General features: G+C 42.0%; 1 protein-coding gene across 4 annotated transcripts in view; it reads left to right on the top strand.

The window, feature by feature from the left end:
* Mme (membrane metalloendopeptidase) overlaps nucleotides 1-16,068 on the top strand; it is a 132,245-nt gene that overhangs the window by 69,914 nt on the left and 46,263 nt on the right. For all 4 annotated transcript variants that reach the window (XM_087899473.1, XM_087899472.1, XM_087899471.1 and 1 more), the window contains exons 4-7: nucleotides 13,576-13,737; nucleotides 14,602-14,682; nucleotides 14,781-14,876; nucleotides 14,978-15,096. In XM_087899473.1, coding sequence (XP_087755599.1) covers nucleotides 13,576-13,737; nucleotides 14,602-14,682; nucleotides 14,781-14,876; nucleotides 14,978-15,096 — 458 coding nt within the window. The remainder of the gene's footprint in view (nucleotides 1-13,575; nucleotides 13,738-14,601; nucleotides 14,683-14,780; nucleotides 14,877-14,977; nucleotides 15,097-16,068) is intronic.

The following is a 16,068-nucleotide window of genomic DNA, read 5'->3' as shown; positions in this document are numbered from 1 at the left end:
TATTTTACCATGAGGCTTGTGTCCTACCGGCAAGCTTTCAGGTGGCGGCTTGTGTCTTTCTCCTCTGGCAGCTACATAGTTTCTCGCTGACTTGGCCTTCTTTCTCCCAGAATTCAGTCTAGTTTCCCTGCCTAGCTCTATTCTGTAAAGCCACTGGCTGAAATAGCTTCTTTATTCATTAACCAATAAAAGCAACACATACACAAAAGGACTTCCCACATCATTTTCCCCAAGATCTGTTAAGTTCTTTGATTTAATTATCTGGCATAATTAATTTATTTAGATTAAATTTGGATGCTTTTGGTACCTTTGCTATTCTGAAGCCAAATGAGCTCATTATTACAAAAATACATGTATAGAGAAATTAACAATTCTGTTAATTAAAATCCAAGTATCAAAATAGCAACAATATGTGTGACTGAGAAATTTATTTTAGTCATATTTCATTGACTCTAATAATGTAATATACACATAGTCGTGAACACAGCTGTAAATTTCAGGAAACAGTGTAGATAATATTCCGGAACAAGGCTCTGATAATGTGCTGAAAAGAAATGACACAAGCTAAATCTTGAAAGCCAGTTTAGTAAACTTATCCATTTTCAAAGTAACTGTTGTGAAACTTGGAATACTACAGCTAGGGTAATGACACAAGGACATCGAAGAGAAATGGAAAGTTGACACTGTGGCAATATTCCACATGGGACCTAAGGGCAGGCTCAGCCTCCCTGCTGCCTGGTACTCTCTGGGATCAGGGTCGGTGACTCCTTGGCCCCACATCTAGTCAGTCCTATGCTAGCTGATCTGCCTGTCTTTGACCTCTGCTCCCATCCCTGCTCCCAGCCTGGTCCTTTGAGGGCTTCACTCCCTCCTCATTTCCCAGTTCCAGCCAGTGAGTTTCTGCTGCTTCTCTGTCCTGAGCGACTGAGTCTAGCCACCCCTCACCTCATAACCTTTTCCCGGGAGCTGGAGAGCTGCAGCCTCCTTAGGGTTCCACACTTCTTCCCAGATGCTCTCTGCTCACTCCCAGACCTGCCCCTTCTGTTGCTCTCAGTGGGGAGCTTCCTCCACCACTGATCACTTACAGTCTGTCTAAAACAGTATTCAGTGTCACTGGGTCTGATGCAATCTCCCTGAGCCCCGTTTATATAAATGGCAAACATTTAACATGGAGGACATGTTCCTTCGTTGGCAGAAGCAGTTTTTCTGTACTCCAGCACAGAGACCCAGGGTCTTGCCAGTCCCTCAGCTAACTGCCAAATCATCTATGAATTTTAAAATCTTGAAGAAGGGGAGGAATCAGTTTTGCCTTATTTAATAAACAAAAATCTAATTATATTTAAAAGTTCAAAGTTTTCAGATAGTGTCTCTTCAACTAAATGAGCATGTAAAAGTCGTTTCCTATTTGACGTTGCTTTATGCATGTGTGGATTTTAGTTTACAAACAACAAATCGGGACCGTTTGCTATAAGTTAACTGAGCACAAAAGATCTTTTTGAGGTATCCATCATGGACTAGTTTTTATTGCACAGGGTGGTGGGATGCAAACCTTTGCTCTGAGTGTTCTTAGAATTATCAATGTTTTTACATTATTCGGGCCCACCTTGAGATACATCCTGGGTTATAGCTTAGATATCAAGAATACTACCCCAGGCAAGACACTCTTCAGTCCCAAAGTACCCTACATACTTTCCCCAGATGTGCCAGCTGTACAATGTGTGGTTTGTGCCTTACTAAAATAAATGTAAATTTAATCAACTAACAAGCTCCATACCACACAGTTAATAGAATATACAAGCACGTGCTCTGGTGCTTTAGCTCGAAGTCCCAAGCCATTGGACTACATTGGCTGATTCTTCAGGATTCCTGGTACACAAAGCCAGGCAGTGAAGACGTGTTCTCAGTCTCCTATTGGCCTGTTTATGGAAGTCAGGTTTCTTAGTTCTGCACTACCTGTGAAGGTTCCAAGGTTTCCATCTATGGCCAGTGCATCTCCTTTGCTAGTAACTACCTTTCTTCCCTATTATTTCATATACCTTGTTAATTCTCCCTCCTCAGCTAGACTTGGGTCAATGAAGAAACAATTTCCATATATTCATGCATGCCTCTATTCCCCAGTTTTCCAATTGTGGGGAAAGTTCTCAGCTAACCTTCTACTTGGAGAAGACCTGCCAATTTCTGGGATCAAGATCTCAACCAGTCTAGGTTTCCTTCCTCAGCACTAGGTTGCTCTGCCCATGATTCTCAATGATATTTCTGCTCTCTTTTAACTAAGTCCTGAGTTCTGATTTGGGACACCCTTATGTAGCTAAGCTGGCTGCTTTCAACAACCACAGTCCTCTGCCTCTGTCTACCTCACTCATAAAATGCCAATTCCAGTTCCTCGTTCATATACATCAACACTTATCTTGTTTCCGAGAGCACATTGCAAACATCTAGCCTTAGGTGTCATATAAAGTAGGGATTTTCTTGTCACTTGAGTGCTGGGTCAATTAGAGAATTACCAAAAAAAAAAAAAAAAAAAAAAAGAAAACCCAAAAAAACAAAAATCCTTCATAGCTAGATGACAGTGTATTAGAGGAATTCACTTCACGGGAAGTTTGAAGGAAATAGTCCTAATTAAGATGGAAGTCTGCAGTCCTCTGAGTTTGAAGATTGCGACTGTGTACCCGCCAAAGTTCACTAGGTGCCAACTAGTATTGGGTCAATGGTGGCACGCAAAACTTTTGCTGAAATAAAATGAAAAGTTTGAGAGTCTGTCCATTATTCCCGAGGAGAAAACCTTTTGGAGAAGGCAAATGATTTAGCATAATCCCCTGGGTCTTCTATAATAGAAAAAGTCTATTTACTTACTAAAAATATGAATGTCTGGAGCTAAACAGTCTTCTATCACCGCAGTTCTTGGACTATTAATAGATACACGGTTTAATAGCGCTCACTAGGGAAGAGCCCTTTTACCATTTGACAGCATTCCAGAAGCGTCCTGACCTGGCTTGACCTCTTTTTGTACCACCCTCTAGCAAAAACTGACGCAAGGGCACACCGCCTTGAGCTCCTCTCCGTCATTGCGTATCATGTAAGTCTGTTGGTCATCTTTGACCAACACGTGATTCAAGATTACCTGTTTAAACACGAGGAACATGGGTGGGTATAGGAGCTTGGGTAACACCCCATGTGTTACCAAGGCAACAGTGCAACCTTTTCATGACCCTTCCCGGCTTCAGCTTTTTAAAACGAGGAACATTATTATTCATTATTGCTACAAGCAACAGCAAACTTGATAACTTATTTTAAGGGGTATATTGTTTAAATCACAGTATTGCCCTTAATAGATTTTTGCCAGCCGTCTTTGAGCACTGAAAATGCCAATCCTGGCTGAAGAAGAAAGAGCTGTTTTTAACCTCACCGCACTTGAAGTTAACTGTTACACCATTGCACCGTTTGCCTTTATTATCAGCACATGTTTTGGTTGTGAATTTTGAAGGCATCTCTAGGGGGAAATTACTGCTAGCCCTCTCTTGGCTGCGAGTCCATTCATTGAAATGGACTATGTGATAAGCCTGAAGAATCTCGGGAACAACTGACTATAGACTACACTTGCAGGACCCTTAAAATAGAAGATTCTGAAATCCAGGGCCAAGTGAGGCAAAGAGCTACGTCTAATGACACGCCTATTGGGAGAAGTTAAACTCACTTGAGTGTCTAAGAAGACAAGGCTCACTAGGTAGCATAGTTGAGATTGGCTTCCACCCTTTCTGAGGCTCTTGAGATTCTTTTGTGTTATCTGGACTTGGGGCAGAATGATGACAGATGGAAAACATCAGCTTGAAGTTAAACTGAGAGTCCAACTCAGTTCATCTTAGTAGCCTTCCTTGGGCATAAAGCCCTTCTGTACATGGCTACTTTAAATATCCAATATTTAATTGCAGTTGATATTTAACATTAATATGTCATATCCACTATTTGAGTATCAACTGTGGGTCCTAGGCGTGTCTGGTCCACTTTCCCATTTACCAGTGGTGTGATCTGGCCTACAACTAATTTATCCAGAATGTTTATACCTCAAAATAACAGCAAGATATATATGCCATAAAAATTTAAATGAAAACAAACTTCGAAGTATTTACAAATGTCCTTAGCACAACATTAAGTACTTGGTGAATGTTGGCTTCTGTTGCTATTATGCTAATTACATTTCAATGCTTTTGAAGTCCCTCTAATTTCTGTCTATAAGTCTGACGGTGAATGGATTCCAGGTTTGGTATATATAAGCTTGTTCCCGTGTGTATGTTCATGTAAGCATGTACATGCGTTCATATCCTTATTGATATGACTAGTCTTTGCTATCAACTTCACTGCGTTTAGTGTCATCAGGGAGGTTGAGGCACACCTCTGCGTATATGTTGGCAGGCGTTTCCAGTGAGGAGAAACTGAAGTAGAAGACTTGCCTAGAATGCAGACTGCTCCATCACATGGGATAGGTTTCCAGATAAAAATAATAGGTGAAGAAGGAAGTCAGAATGCCCATCCCCTTCTCTTGGCTTCTGCTGCACTATGGTACACACTGAGCTTCTCCACCATGCCTTTCCCACTGGACTGAGCCCTCTGAAACAGAATTGAAGCAAGTCTTATCCCTTCGGTAATTTCTATCTGGTGTTTTGGTCACAGCAATGAAGAAGCAGCCTATGCAATGGCATGAATTAGCCAGTGTTGGCAGAGTAGTTATAACTTAGGACCACATGATTTACTTTTTCCCTTTCCTTGAAAGTGATGTAAAAGGATTAAGCATCCTTCAGAAATTATACTTTGAAGTTTGGTCTTTTCTCGATTAGTGTAGTCTGAATGGCACAGTGAGTTCCCAGTCAGCCATATGATTGTGGCTCTGAGGTCTTAAGTTTGAGTGTTACTCAGCTATGATGTGGAGTAGGATGAGGGTATTAAATGTGTTTGCTACTTAATTATATTTTCCACGTCTGATGAGTTTATCAGGATGCACTCCCATTGTAAGTCGGGGAGCATCTGTATGTGAAATATAGCTACAAACTAATTACTCTGCAAGCCAGGGTACCAAAAATAGACCTGTTAATTGAGAGCGCAGATGTACAGAGTCGTTCCGCTGTGTACAAAGGCTTTCCACGGATCTCCCATGGAGTTGGAAGAATTGTGTGGCCAGAGTCGCTCTTTCTTGAGTCTTGTGCATCCCAGGCTGTCCTTGAACTTGCTGTGCAACTGATGGTGAACTTGCACTTCTGGTCCTCATGTTTTGCCTGTGTGTTCTGAGATTACAGGCATGGACCAACACACTGGTGCTGGGGATTGAACCCAGGACCTAGGGTGTGCTTGGTAAGCACTATACCCACTAATCCATACCATCTCCAGCCCCAGTGATGACTTTTCTCACTGCTGACTGTCTTAGCCTTAGAGTGCTTGGCCTGGAGAGAAAGCAGTGGTCCATAGGAGAGTTTAAGTGATAAAGCAGTGTGCAGATTAATTTAGTCCACCACACCCCATCTTTCTTCAGTCAACGCAACACAAGAGCAATTTGGGAGAAGGGATTTTCTTCATTAAAAGTGGAGTGGATTGTGAAGGAATCCAGAATGTTTGTAATAAAAGCTGTTTGTTTTTTTATTAACAGTACGGTCGTTTTCTTTTCTGGAATGGCACCCCAGACTCTAGTTTGCATATTGCTGCCTTTGAAGGGTGATCACTTCACATTTCCCTGTGTTCCCTGTGTTCTTTCTAAGGGTTACAGCTATGCCCTTACATTAGTTGAGGGCCAGTGACAGAAGAAGAAGAGGAATGGAGTTGCCAATGTCTTCGGAATGTTGTCAAAGGAGATTTTTTTTAATTTGCTGAAGATGCCCGATAGTAACATCAGGCTTAGTGTCTGTTAATATAGGCCATATTTATAACCGAAGGTCTAGTCATAAATGAGAGGCCTAAGGTCTTTACAGGAAGCATCTGCTGCTGGCTGTTCTAAAATGTCTCTGACCTCGTTTGGATACTTTTATTTGGTTATTTTAAGATACTAAAGTCAAAATGTTTGGAACCAGCTATCAGAAGGCTTAGAGCCATTAGGAAAGAACAGGCTGAACACTTTTTTTTTTTGCTCCTGTGCAATTCCCTAAATCTGTCTTCAATACAGAACAGGAACAGTCAGTGAAAAAAAATTGCCACAGACTAAAGAGGGGTGCTATAAACAGATACCTGATCTACTTAATCAAATTCACAATGACAAAAAAAAATTATTTATTTATTTTATGTGCATTGGTGTTTGCTTATGCAAACATGCTATGTCTGTGTGTGGGTGCTGGATCCACTGGAATTAGAATTAAAGACAGTTGTAAGCTGTCATGTGGGTGCTGGGAATTGAACCCAGGTTCTCTGGAAGAGCAGCCTGTGCTCTTGACCACTGAACCATCTCTCCAGCCACGACAAGATGTTTTTTAAATGTAATAGTGACCATGACAGAACGTTTTTAAATGTAATAGTGATTGAGAACTAAATATTGGATATTCTAATATTTGTTTGTTTTTGTTTCACTCATTTTGTTGATTTTCACAGATGTTTCCCAAAAAATTATAAATAACCTCACTATTTGTGGACCCTGTGTTTGATAATTTGCCTTGGCACTAAAATTTACTTTTGACACCCAAATCAATAGCCCAGGCTCTTTTGCAGAGTTTCCTGAACATGGGAAAAGAAAAGAGTGTTTGACTGTCCATTCACGCATGTAGTCACTGAGCCAAACAAATAGACTATAGCTAAGGGTAATAGCTATACCCGTGTGCGGGCTGTTGGTACCATGTCAGAGGTCAATAGTATATAGTCAGTGAGGTCCTTAAACAAACACACAGCAAGATTAGTGGGTCACACATTGGAGCACTGGACTGAGTCCCCAAGGTCCAAATGAAGAGCAGAAGGAAGGAGAACATGAAAAAGGAAGTCAGGACCGCAAAGGGTGCGTTCACCCACTGATACAAGGGGACTGATCGAATGAGAGCTCACCAAGGCCAGCTGAACTGGGACTGAACAAGCATGTGATCAAACTGGATTATCTGAATGTGGCTGACATGGGGGCTGACTGAGAAGCCATTGACAATGGCACTGGGTCTTGTTTCGTCTGCATGGACTGACTTTTTGGGTTCCTGGTCTGTTTGGATGTTCACCTTCCTGGACCTGTAGGGAGGGGGGGAGGGACTTGGATTTCCCTCAGGGCAGGAAACCCTGACTGCTCTTGGGAATGGTGAGGGAGGAGGAGAGGGAGTGGAAATTCTTTAAATAAGTAAATAAGGAAAAAAAATTAAAAAGAAACTATTTCCTCAAAGTCCTATGATTCACCATATACAAATTCAGTATTGGCTTTATATGTCAGAAAGCCCATCAATAACAAGAATCACCCATATTTGTTTTGAAATTACCAAGAATTTATTTTTCATTTTTTTGGGAAGCATTGATGACCTGCTAAGTAGGAATCGAGTTTGAAAAATGAAGTCTATGAGGAAGTCCTGCAGGGCTGTGCACTGTGTTCATTTGCTGCTAGAACACTGTACTGATCTCTGGCTTCCTCTGTTTCTCTGACACTGCCCCAGGAGCATGTGACAAATGTGGGGGACTGCTTTTAAAGTTAGTATACATACAAGACAGAACGCTGGCATCTAGGAAATGTTCTCACATAAACATTAAAATGTGTATTATTTGTGTAGTGCCCCGAATTCTATGTTTAATCAATGCACTATTGGTATTGTTGGTCAGAAGGGAACAGATAGAAATGAGGAGATCATGTGACATGGAACTCTTGGCACTCTAAGGTAAATCAGTGATTGCCCCCTGCTTTTGTATGATATTGGAATTACATAGCCCTGATCTTCACACTCACTAGGCAAACACTTGACCATTGAGCTACAGCCCTGCTTGGAACTCAGAACGAGGAGCGATAACAGAGGGCGGGAAAAAGGCAGCTTCTTGCCTTACCTGTTGAACACCCAGGGCAAAATGCATCATTGGTGGGGTCTGGTCAGGAGGGAGTGGAGACATAAGTCGGTGGAGTTAAGTGTGAGAGGCCAGTGGGAGAGGCTTTGGACATGAGACCCAGGTGAACTTCCTGGGAACTCATTAGAAGTTACCACTCAGTGTGTGTTGCTGTATATGAATGTTGCCCTTGCCTAGGAAATACCTGTATTGAGAAATACAAGACATCTTTAGTTTCTGACATTCAATCTTCTGGCCTCTGTTTCTCTGTTTATTGCTTGTTTTATCTGCTGCATATTAGAGCTAGCAAAGAAACCTTAAAAATTCTGGACTCACCCCCAAAACTGATGTAATTGATCAAGAACAGATCCTACACGTAAGTGTTTCAAAGTCTTTTTGTCAGGCTTGGAAAGTACTGCTCCCCAAACTGGCTGCTGAGATGTTTGGGTCTCCTTAATCCAGTGTGCTTTAAATATCGGTCAGACAGATCTCTGCTCTAGTGTGTTCCATTGGCCCACATTCCACTTCTGCTTGCCCCTGTGCTGCTTCCATTAAATGCTTACTCCATCCCCCTGCCCCAGTCCCTGGTGCTCCGCCCTGCCTTTCTCCTGTAAGGAGGGAATCTGTGCCTGCAGAGAGGCATGGAAAGAGGAGGGCAGAGCAAGGACGAAAGAAAACACAGTTTGGATGCAGTGGAAGAGAAGCAAATGGGGGGGGGGGGGTTCTGCTAGTCACATGCTCCTTCCTTCTGGGCCATCCTATGCCAAAAACCTGTCTACAGAATTGCATATACACCAAGAAGCAAGTGTGATGCTTCTAACATCCACCCGCTTCCGCTCTTATGAAAGCTACTTGGTCATGTGCAACTCAACAGCAACAGAGCTTTGGAATTCAAAGCAGGTCTCTCTGACTTAAAGACCGAAATGTTTCCCCGGCTTATGTTCCATCTCCCCGTCATGCCCACACAATACACCCTCGGTAATGAATACGGTAATTAATGGCTTCCCCAGATGCTAGCTGAGCTTGTTTTTAAATTCCCAGAGTCAAATAAGTTGGGGAATGTTATGAGAAGATTAGTTAGGGAAAGAAAATGGTGCACCATTTATCAGCCCGAAACATTCAGAATTGTCGTTCATAAGAAATAAGCTCATTATTAAAGGAAGATTACTTTGCTTGTCTTTATGTGACTATTTTAAAAATTAACTTTTTTTTCTTTATAGCAAGGGTAATGAATGCATACTCATCTAATACAAATTGGGAAATAAAGATAAGCAAATAATACAAAATTGAACACTCACACACTCCCTCCCCATAGATATAATTATAGTATGTACCTCAGCATCTATCCTTCTAGACTTTTTAGGCTTTTACATGGCGCTTTTTATGTTGTAGCATTTTTTTCCTGCTTTACACCTGCTGAACAACATTCCATATCAGTACATTTGCCTTTTTATGATAACTTCTTGCAATAAATAATTTCGTTTGACTTTAAAACACAGTTGTTTATCCAGAAGTCAGACACTGATGCTTAATAGGACATCTGAAGAGCACGGGGTTGGCTGTGTGTGGACATCCAGAAATTCAAAGCACAGTACAAAGTAGAGAGACAATTACAACCAGTTTGACAGTCGTGTGTGTTTCCTGGGGTCCTTCTACCCACATGTCTACTGCTGACTTCAAAGAAAAGTCAGCACAGTGGAGGTCCGGAGGATAAGGTGCAAAATGAGAATCAGCCCATGATAAGAGATTAAAGGAGGGTTCATCAAAGACTCAGCTTTAAAGCGCTGGCCTGTGACTTGCCTTGGCCTATGGCCCCCAAATATTCATCAGAACAGAACTTTCTTTGAAGTGGTGGCAAGCACTGACACTCAGAGTGATCTCTGGTCAGTGGGATTTACCAAGAGGCACTGGAAGTAGCTCGCAAAACTGCTGATTCTGATTCCCTGCTCTCTGCTTGTCTCTGAATGCTGTTTCTCTGGGCTAGTACAGATGCTAGGATCCGGCAAGAAAAGCTGGTCTGAGAACGAATACTAATCCATTTCCCTTATGGTAGGGGAGTATGGGAAGTTCACATACACTCAAGGGACTGATTTTTATCCTCACGAGCACAGAGTTTCAACCAACACCATTATTTCTATCCAAAGCGTTTGATGGGGTGGGGGGTGTGTTATTCCAACCTGGCAATAAGGTCCACCTACCACTCCTCCCACTCTTCACTGTGCCAGCTCAGGGCTTCCTTATGACTTTACAGTAGACGGTGCAGTCCGACGGTGTTCCCATAAGCCACCCGCATACCTGGAGAGAGAATGAATGAATGGACTTGTTCCCCAAATGCCAGTGGCTTTTACAACACCTACCTTTAATTTTTCAAGCAGAAAAGCTCCAAAAAATGTACAGAGTGTAGTTCTAGAAGGTCTTTAGTTAGTATATTCAGGCTCCATGTTTGTGGGGTTTCACTTTACATGACAATCTTAATGGGGGGGAGGAGTTGGTTTCAACTTTCTTCTGGTATCATATCTCTATTTCCTTCAAAGTTCAAGGAAATTCTTTTCTTTCCTTCGATTTTTAGGTTTTCTTTCTATTTTCTTTACTTCTTTCTTTCTTTTTTGCTTCCTTCCTTCCTCCCTCCCTTCCTTCTTTCTTGTTTTATTTTGAGATGGCTTCTCTGTATAGCCCTGGCTGTTCTAGAGCTTACTCTGTAGACCAGGCAGGTTTTAAACTCACCGAGTTCCACCTGCCTCTGCCTCTGCCTCTGGGGTGTTGGTAGGTTTTCTTATGTTGGCCTGTTGTGCTAAGACTAGGATTCCTCCTGGCAGGTCTGGAGCAAGCAGGGTTTGACTCTGTGAGACCTGAGGAATGAATGTATCACCTTCATGGAGCTGAAGTTTAGATTGGGGGGAAATCGAACTTGTTTCCATGTGATAAATAGGATACGAGCTAACATGGGTATTGTGGAGATGCTTTTGGGCAAGGTGAAGGATTTAAGCTGGGTTTTAAAAGTGTCTTTAGTTTCCTTGGGTGCAAAGAACACAAAAGATACTGTAGCAGAAGGTGGGGGCTGGGACAACCAGGTCAAAGTTCCAGAAGCAGAAAACTGATCTGTTTCACAGCAGAAGCTGATTTGACCGGGGCAGGTGCCTCATATGAGGAAATAAAGACAGCAACTTCATTAGCTGCATTGGGTTAAAATATGTTGTGGAATCCCTGGGGTGCTTCTTATCTTAATTTTAATTTTGTTTTGACTTTGTTTGTTTGGGTTTGCTATTTGTTTGTTTGTTTGTTTTAAGGAGTGTAAAGGACTACATTGGAACTTTAGTCGGAAAGCACCTTCCTGAAATATTGTGAAACCATTAATCTGCTTGCAGAACACAGGGTAAATTGGGGTGGATGGGGCCTAGGGCCAAGGCTTGGGAAAGAGCATGGCCTGACATAAAATAAAGAGTTGGACTGGAACAGATAGAGTGGACTTTGGAGGCAGTAAAAGAGGAACCGAGCTGACTCGGCGGAGGAGAAGGGACTCAGATTAGACATAATAGACCATTAATAGAGCATTAATAGATGTCAGTTGATGGGCATGCAACAAGATTAATACCATCGGTAAATTGGTGAGGCATATAGAGAAAGTATTCACAATGAAAAGTACAAAGGGGCTTCTTCTGGGCACTAAAGGTTGAATGAGGCCGTGAACTCAGCAGGGTCTAGAGAGAGGCATCTTCCTTATAGCTCAGAGTCACAAAATTTTAGGAAAGAAGTGGAACATGAATGTAAGTGGAACAGGAATTGGAAAGATGCAGAGAAGGAATCCAAGAAGTGTTATGAGGAAGTCAGAAGCAAGGACTCAGGACTAAGGAGCATGGGAGCATCCCAGCACACCCAGTGGCCCTGTCTCCTGGGAACAGAGGTAAATAAAGATTAGATAGGATCATGGGAAGAGGAAGGCTTCAAGACCAAGTCAAAGACTTTGTCATTTAACCTGGGAAACGGCACACCACTGACATTGTTGAGTAATGTTGTGGCCCGTGCTAAAGGGTCTCTAGGGAGTTTAATCTGAAAGATAAGAATATATAAAAGAGAGTCAGTGGGATGCACTGATAACAGAAAATGAAGGGGTAAATGGGCTTGATATCGAGCTTGTTATTGGCATTGAAAATAACTGAGAAATTAAAATTAACAAAAGGGTGGAAGAAATACAGAGTCTTACCTAAGAACTCAATTTTGAGCGCCTGTGCTAACAATGCGCTGTATACCATAGCATGGAAGTTGAGAGATGACTCATTTGGGGTAAACCCCCAAAAGGTTTAAGAGTTAGGCTTGAGGTGTTCGACAAGGAAACACAGTCGAAAGGTTCTTACAATTAGGGCCTTGAAACTCAGCTGCAAAACTAACCATACCAAGCTGGAGACAAAAAAAAGAATCCACACAGCTCAGCAATTGTTTGAAGTTTTGAGTTAATTAATTAATTAATTAATTCAGAAAGTGAAGCGCTTTCAGAAGCCCACTTGAGCATATATGCTCTGCTGATACCAAGCAATTCTCAATTGCTCCTTTCTTTTCACCATGAAACACTTGAACCGACCGTGAGAAAGAAAGCCCGAAGGATTGTAGGGGGTGGGCCTGCTCTCCTCCAAGTGTAAAGTGGCTATGAGCTCTGTGCCTTATCTTCAGAGTGTAATAGTTCATCTCTTACCAGTTACAGTGCCGAAAAGTACATGTGAATACTCTCTGTGAATACTCAGGTTCGTGATTTCACCACAGTTTTCTAAGATGGAAGAGTGGGCTTCAGAAAAATCGTGCAAGCTTTCAGCCAATTTTATGACAGATTCTCCATAAACAAATGAAAATTGGGCGTGAATTTTAATTGCAGAATTTTGTAAGCAGGACCCGAGAGATAGCTCAATGGGTAAAGGCTCCTGCTGCCAAATGTGGCCATTTGAATTTGATCCCAGAATCCACATAGATGAAGGAGAGCACCAACTTCCACGAGTTGTCCTCTGACCGTACATTCAGGCTCTGGCACATCTGTGCACACACACACACATAAATAAACTAAAATAGAGTAATAATTTAAAGAACTGTAAGCAAGATACACAGATGAATGTTGGGTTTCAGATCCTTACTGAGCCGATAAAAATTCATGAGCAGTCAGTCCTGCATCCTTTGGAGTTCAGAGATAATTTGAGAGACACAACACCCTGGAAAGCAAACAGCAAGCAAAACTTATCAGCTTGCAGAATGACACCATGTTACCTACAGGCCGAGATGGCAACAACAAAGCCGTCCTATAATTCTATTTCCTTGAAGTAGTAAACAGCAGGAAGGTCAGTTACTGAGAGCCGGGTACAAGGAGACATTGAAGGGAAAGGTGAGGACTTAGGATGGAGGACTTGAATCACTCAGAAATCAAATGAAGATACTATAATCATAAGGAGACAGGAGGCTACGGACGTGTACCCATCATGATGCCATCAGAATGAACTATTCTATAAAGACAAGGAAGGAGCCCCTGTGCCACTGCACAGTGAAGAAGGAAAAGCCTTCCTATCTCCGCCCAGCCTAGTTAAGCAACGCATCTTTCATTTGACTGGGTCCTTTCTCTGCTTGCAGCTGCTCGACTGATCCAGAACATGGATGCCTCTGCTGAGCCGTGTACAGACTTCTTCAGATACGCCTGCGGAGGCTGGTTGAAACGCAACGTCATTCCCGAGACCAGTTCCCGATACAGTAATTTTGACATTTTAAGAGATGAGCTAGAAGTCGTTTTGAAAGGTTAGTGTTGATTGTGTCTGAGAATTGAAGTTTTTTCCTCTGACAGCCATCTTTTTATAAGATGTACTTGTCGGCCATTACAGGAAATATTGCAAAAGATTAGAGTTGCAGACCTTCATTGCATCACTCTGAGGGCAGTAGACACCAAAATGGATGTGTTGACATCTCTTAACTCCCTGCTTTAATTATAGATACACAAAACTCTTCATCCCTAGTGATGGTGTCTGTGTGTCATTTTATAGATGGGAAATGTTTCATGGTTGCCACTGAACCATTTCCAATGACTCCCCAACTCAGTCCCATGCTACGTTAAAGTTGCTGAAGATTTTAGCAGGCTTTGTCTTCTCTGAAACGTAATGTTTAAACCCATCTCTACCATCTCCATCCACCTCATTATCTTCTAGAAGATGCTTTGTAGGAAAAATTGGAGTTTTCTATGATTTAATATCTAAGCAGGGAGAACAATTCATTTGAATCATGCTTTGCACATCCACACAAAGATAATTATTTTCTAATCGTCAAGAGGATTAGCGACACTAAGTACCAAATTTCTTGGTGCTATTTGTTTTGTTTTTATTCTGAAATTCAAGAAAAGGAAGGGGTACCTGAAGCTGAGAAATACACCCACAGACACACAAACATACACGCATACATTCACAGTCCTCTCAAAAAGACATACACGTAACTTGCCTAGAGGAGCAAACCCTACTTTTGTTCTAGGAATTATGGCTTGGTTTTTCTCAGGATTTGGGAGTGGGGAGAGAGAAAAAATTTATTTTTAATTAGACCTATGTTGAAAAAATTTTAATAGCAGCCAAAACTCAGCAATTCTTTTGATGCATTTTACTGAATGCCCTATTTCAGATGTCCTTGAAGAACCCAAAACAGAAGACATAGTGGCAGTGCAGAAGGCCAAAACCTTGTACAGGTCTTGTATGAATGAGTGTAAGTGTTCTTTACTTCAAATACGTGCAGATTCCTAACAAACTATGGACAGAAAATGCATAGCCCCACTCTGAATTGCTTTTCCTTGTTCCAAAAAGCTGCTATTGATAACAGAGGCGGACAACCTTTACTCAAACTGTTACCAGACATATACGGGTGGCCAGTAGCATCGGAAAACTGGGAGCAAACTTACGGTAAGACAGTTTCCCTCTTTTTGAAATTAATAATTTCCACGTTATAGCCCTGCTAATGAAACACAGCTTCAGAAAACGTGCCTCGCCTTCTGTTCCTTTAGGTACTTCGTGGACTGCTGAGAAAGCTATTGCACAACTGAATTCTAAATATGGGAAAAAAGTCCTCATTAATTTTTTCGTTGGCACTGACGATAAGAATTCTACCCACCATATAATTCATGTAAGTGTGTATGTCTGGCAGCCAAAACTCTCTCTAAGTTGTAATGACATTTCCACGTGCGTTGTTTTCATTGATGTTTGAAGAATGCCAATTCTCCCTTTCGCTGCATGAACTTGGGGGTAATAAATCCATGCCGTGACTCTCAGCCTTGGGGCTCCATGTTCAAAGGGTTTTTAGTGATGTGCTTTGGACACTCACCTCTCGCACAGTTGTCTCTATTTTAGAGAGCTCCCTAGGACCCTCTTATTATGAAAGTAACTCCCAGTTTCTTTGTATGCTTCATGCTTTGGTTTACATAAAGTAATGCAGGCCTGAAAACCAAAAATTCCTCTTTAATTTAAAATAAAAAGCCCTGAAGGGGATTTTGAACGCAGTTTTGGGTTCTCACTAAAGATCTACTTACTTTTCATCTCAGGTGAGGCTAAAACAAAACAAAACAAAACACCATCCTTTTAAGGGCCTTCATGTGGAGCTGTGGGGCAGTTCTTCCTACACATTCCTTGTGTGTATGTTTCCTGCAGATTGCGTTGGGCTCCTCAAACCATCAGAGATCCCCACCTCCATCTGCCAATACTCTAGTTTACCAATGCATCCATTCTGCCGTACACTGCATAGGAAGCAGCCTTATTAAACTGTCACTGTGACCACCTGCCCTTCACGTCAGTGCCCAAGGTGGAGCCGAAACACAAGAGTGGCAGAGTTTTCTCTCACATGCCCAGCTACTGTCTGAGCCTGCTAAAATCTGTCTGAGCCAAGACCTCTGGGGACAGCTTAGAGGGCGGCTTCTCCCTGCCTTTTTGGTAGACAGTCTCAAAAATTTCTGGTGACGTTGACGTTGGCAAATCAGTTGTGGAGTGATTGTAGCAGTTTTACACGCCTCCACTACCACACACTCAATTAAGACACGGCTTACTTCTCCCAGTTAGAATGTACCCCAGTTAAGGGTGGTGCAGACAAATATGCCCCCCAAGG

The sequence above is a fragment of the Myodes glareolus genome, chromosome 20, assembly GCF_982192425.1.
Source record: "Myodes glareolus chromosome 20, mMyoGla1.1, whole genome shotgun sequence".
Taxonomy (NCBI): domain Eukaryota; kingdom Metazoa; phylum Chordata; class Mammalia; order Rodentia; family Cricetidae; genus Myodes; species Myodes glareolus.
Note: the sequence above shows the minus strand (reverse complement) of the source record. Positions and strands in the feature narration are given on the sequence as shown.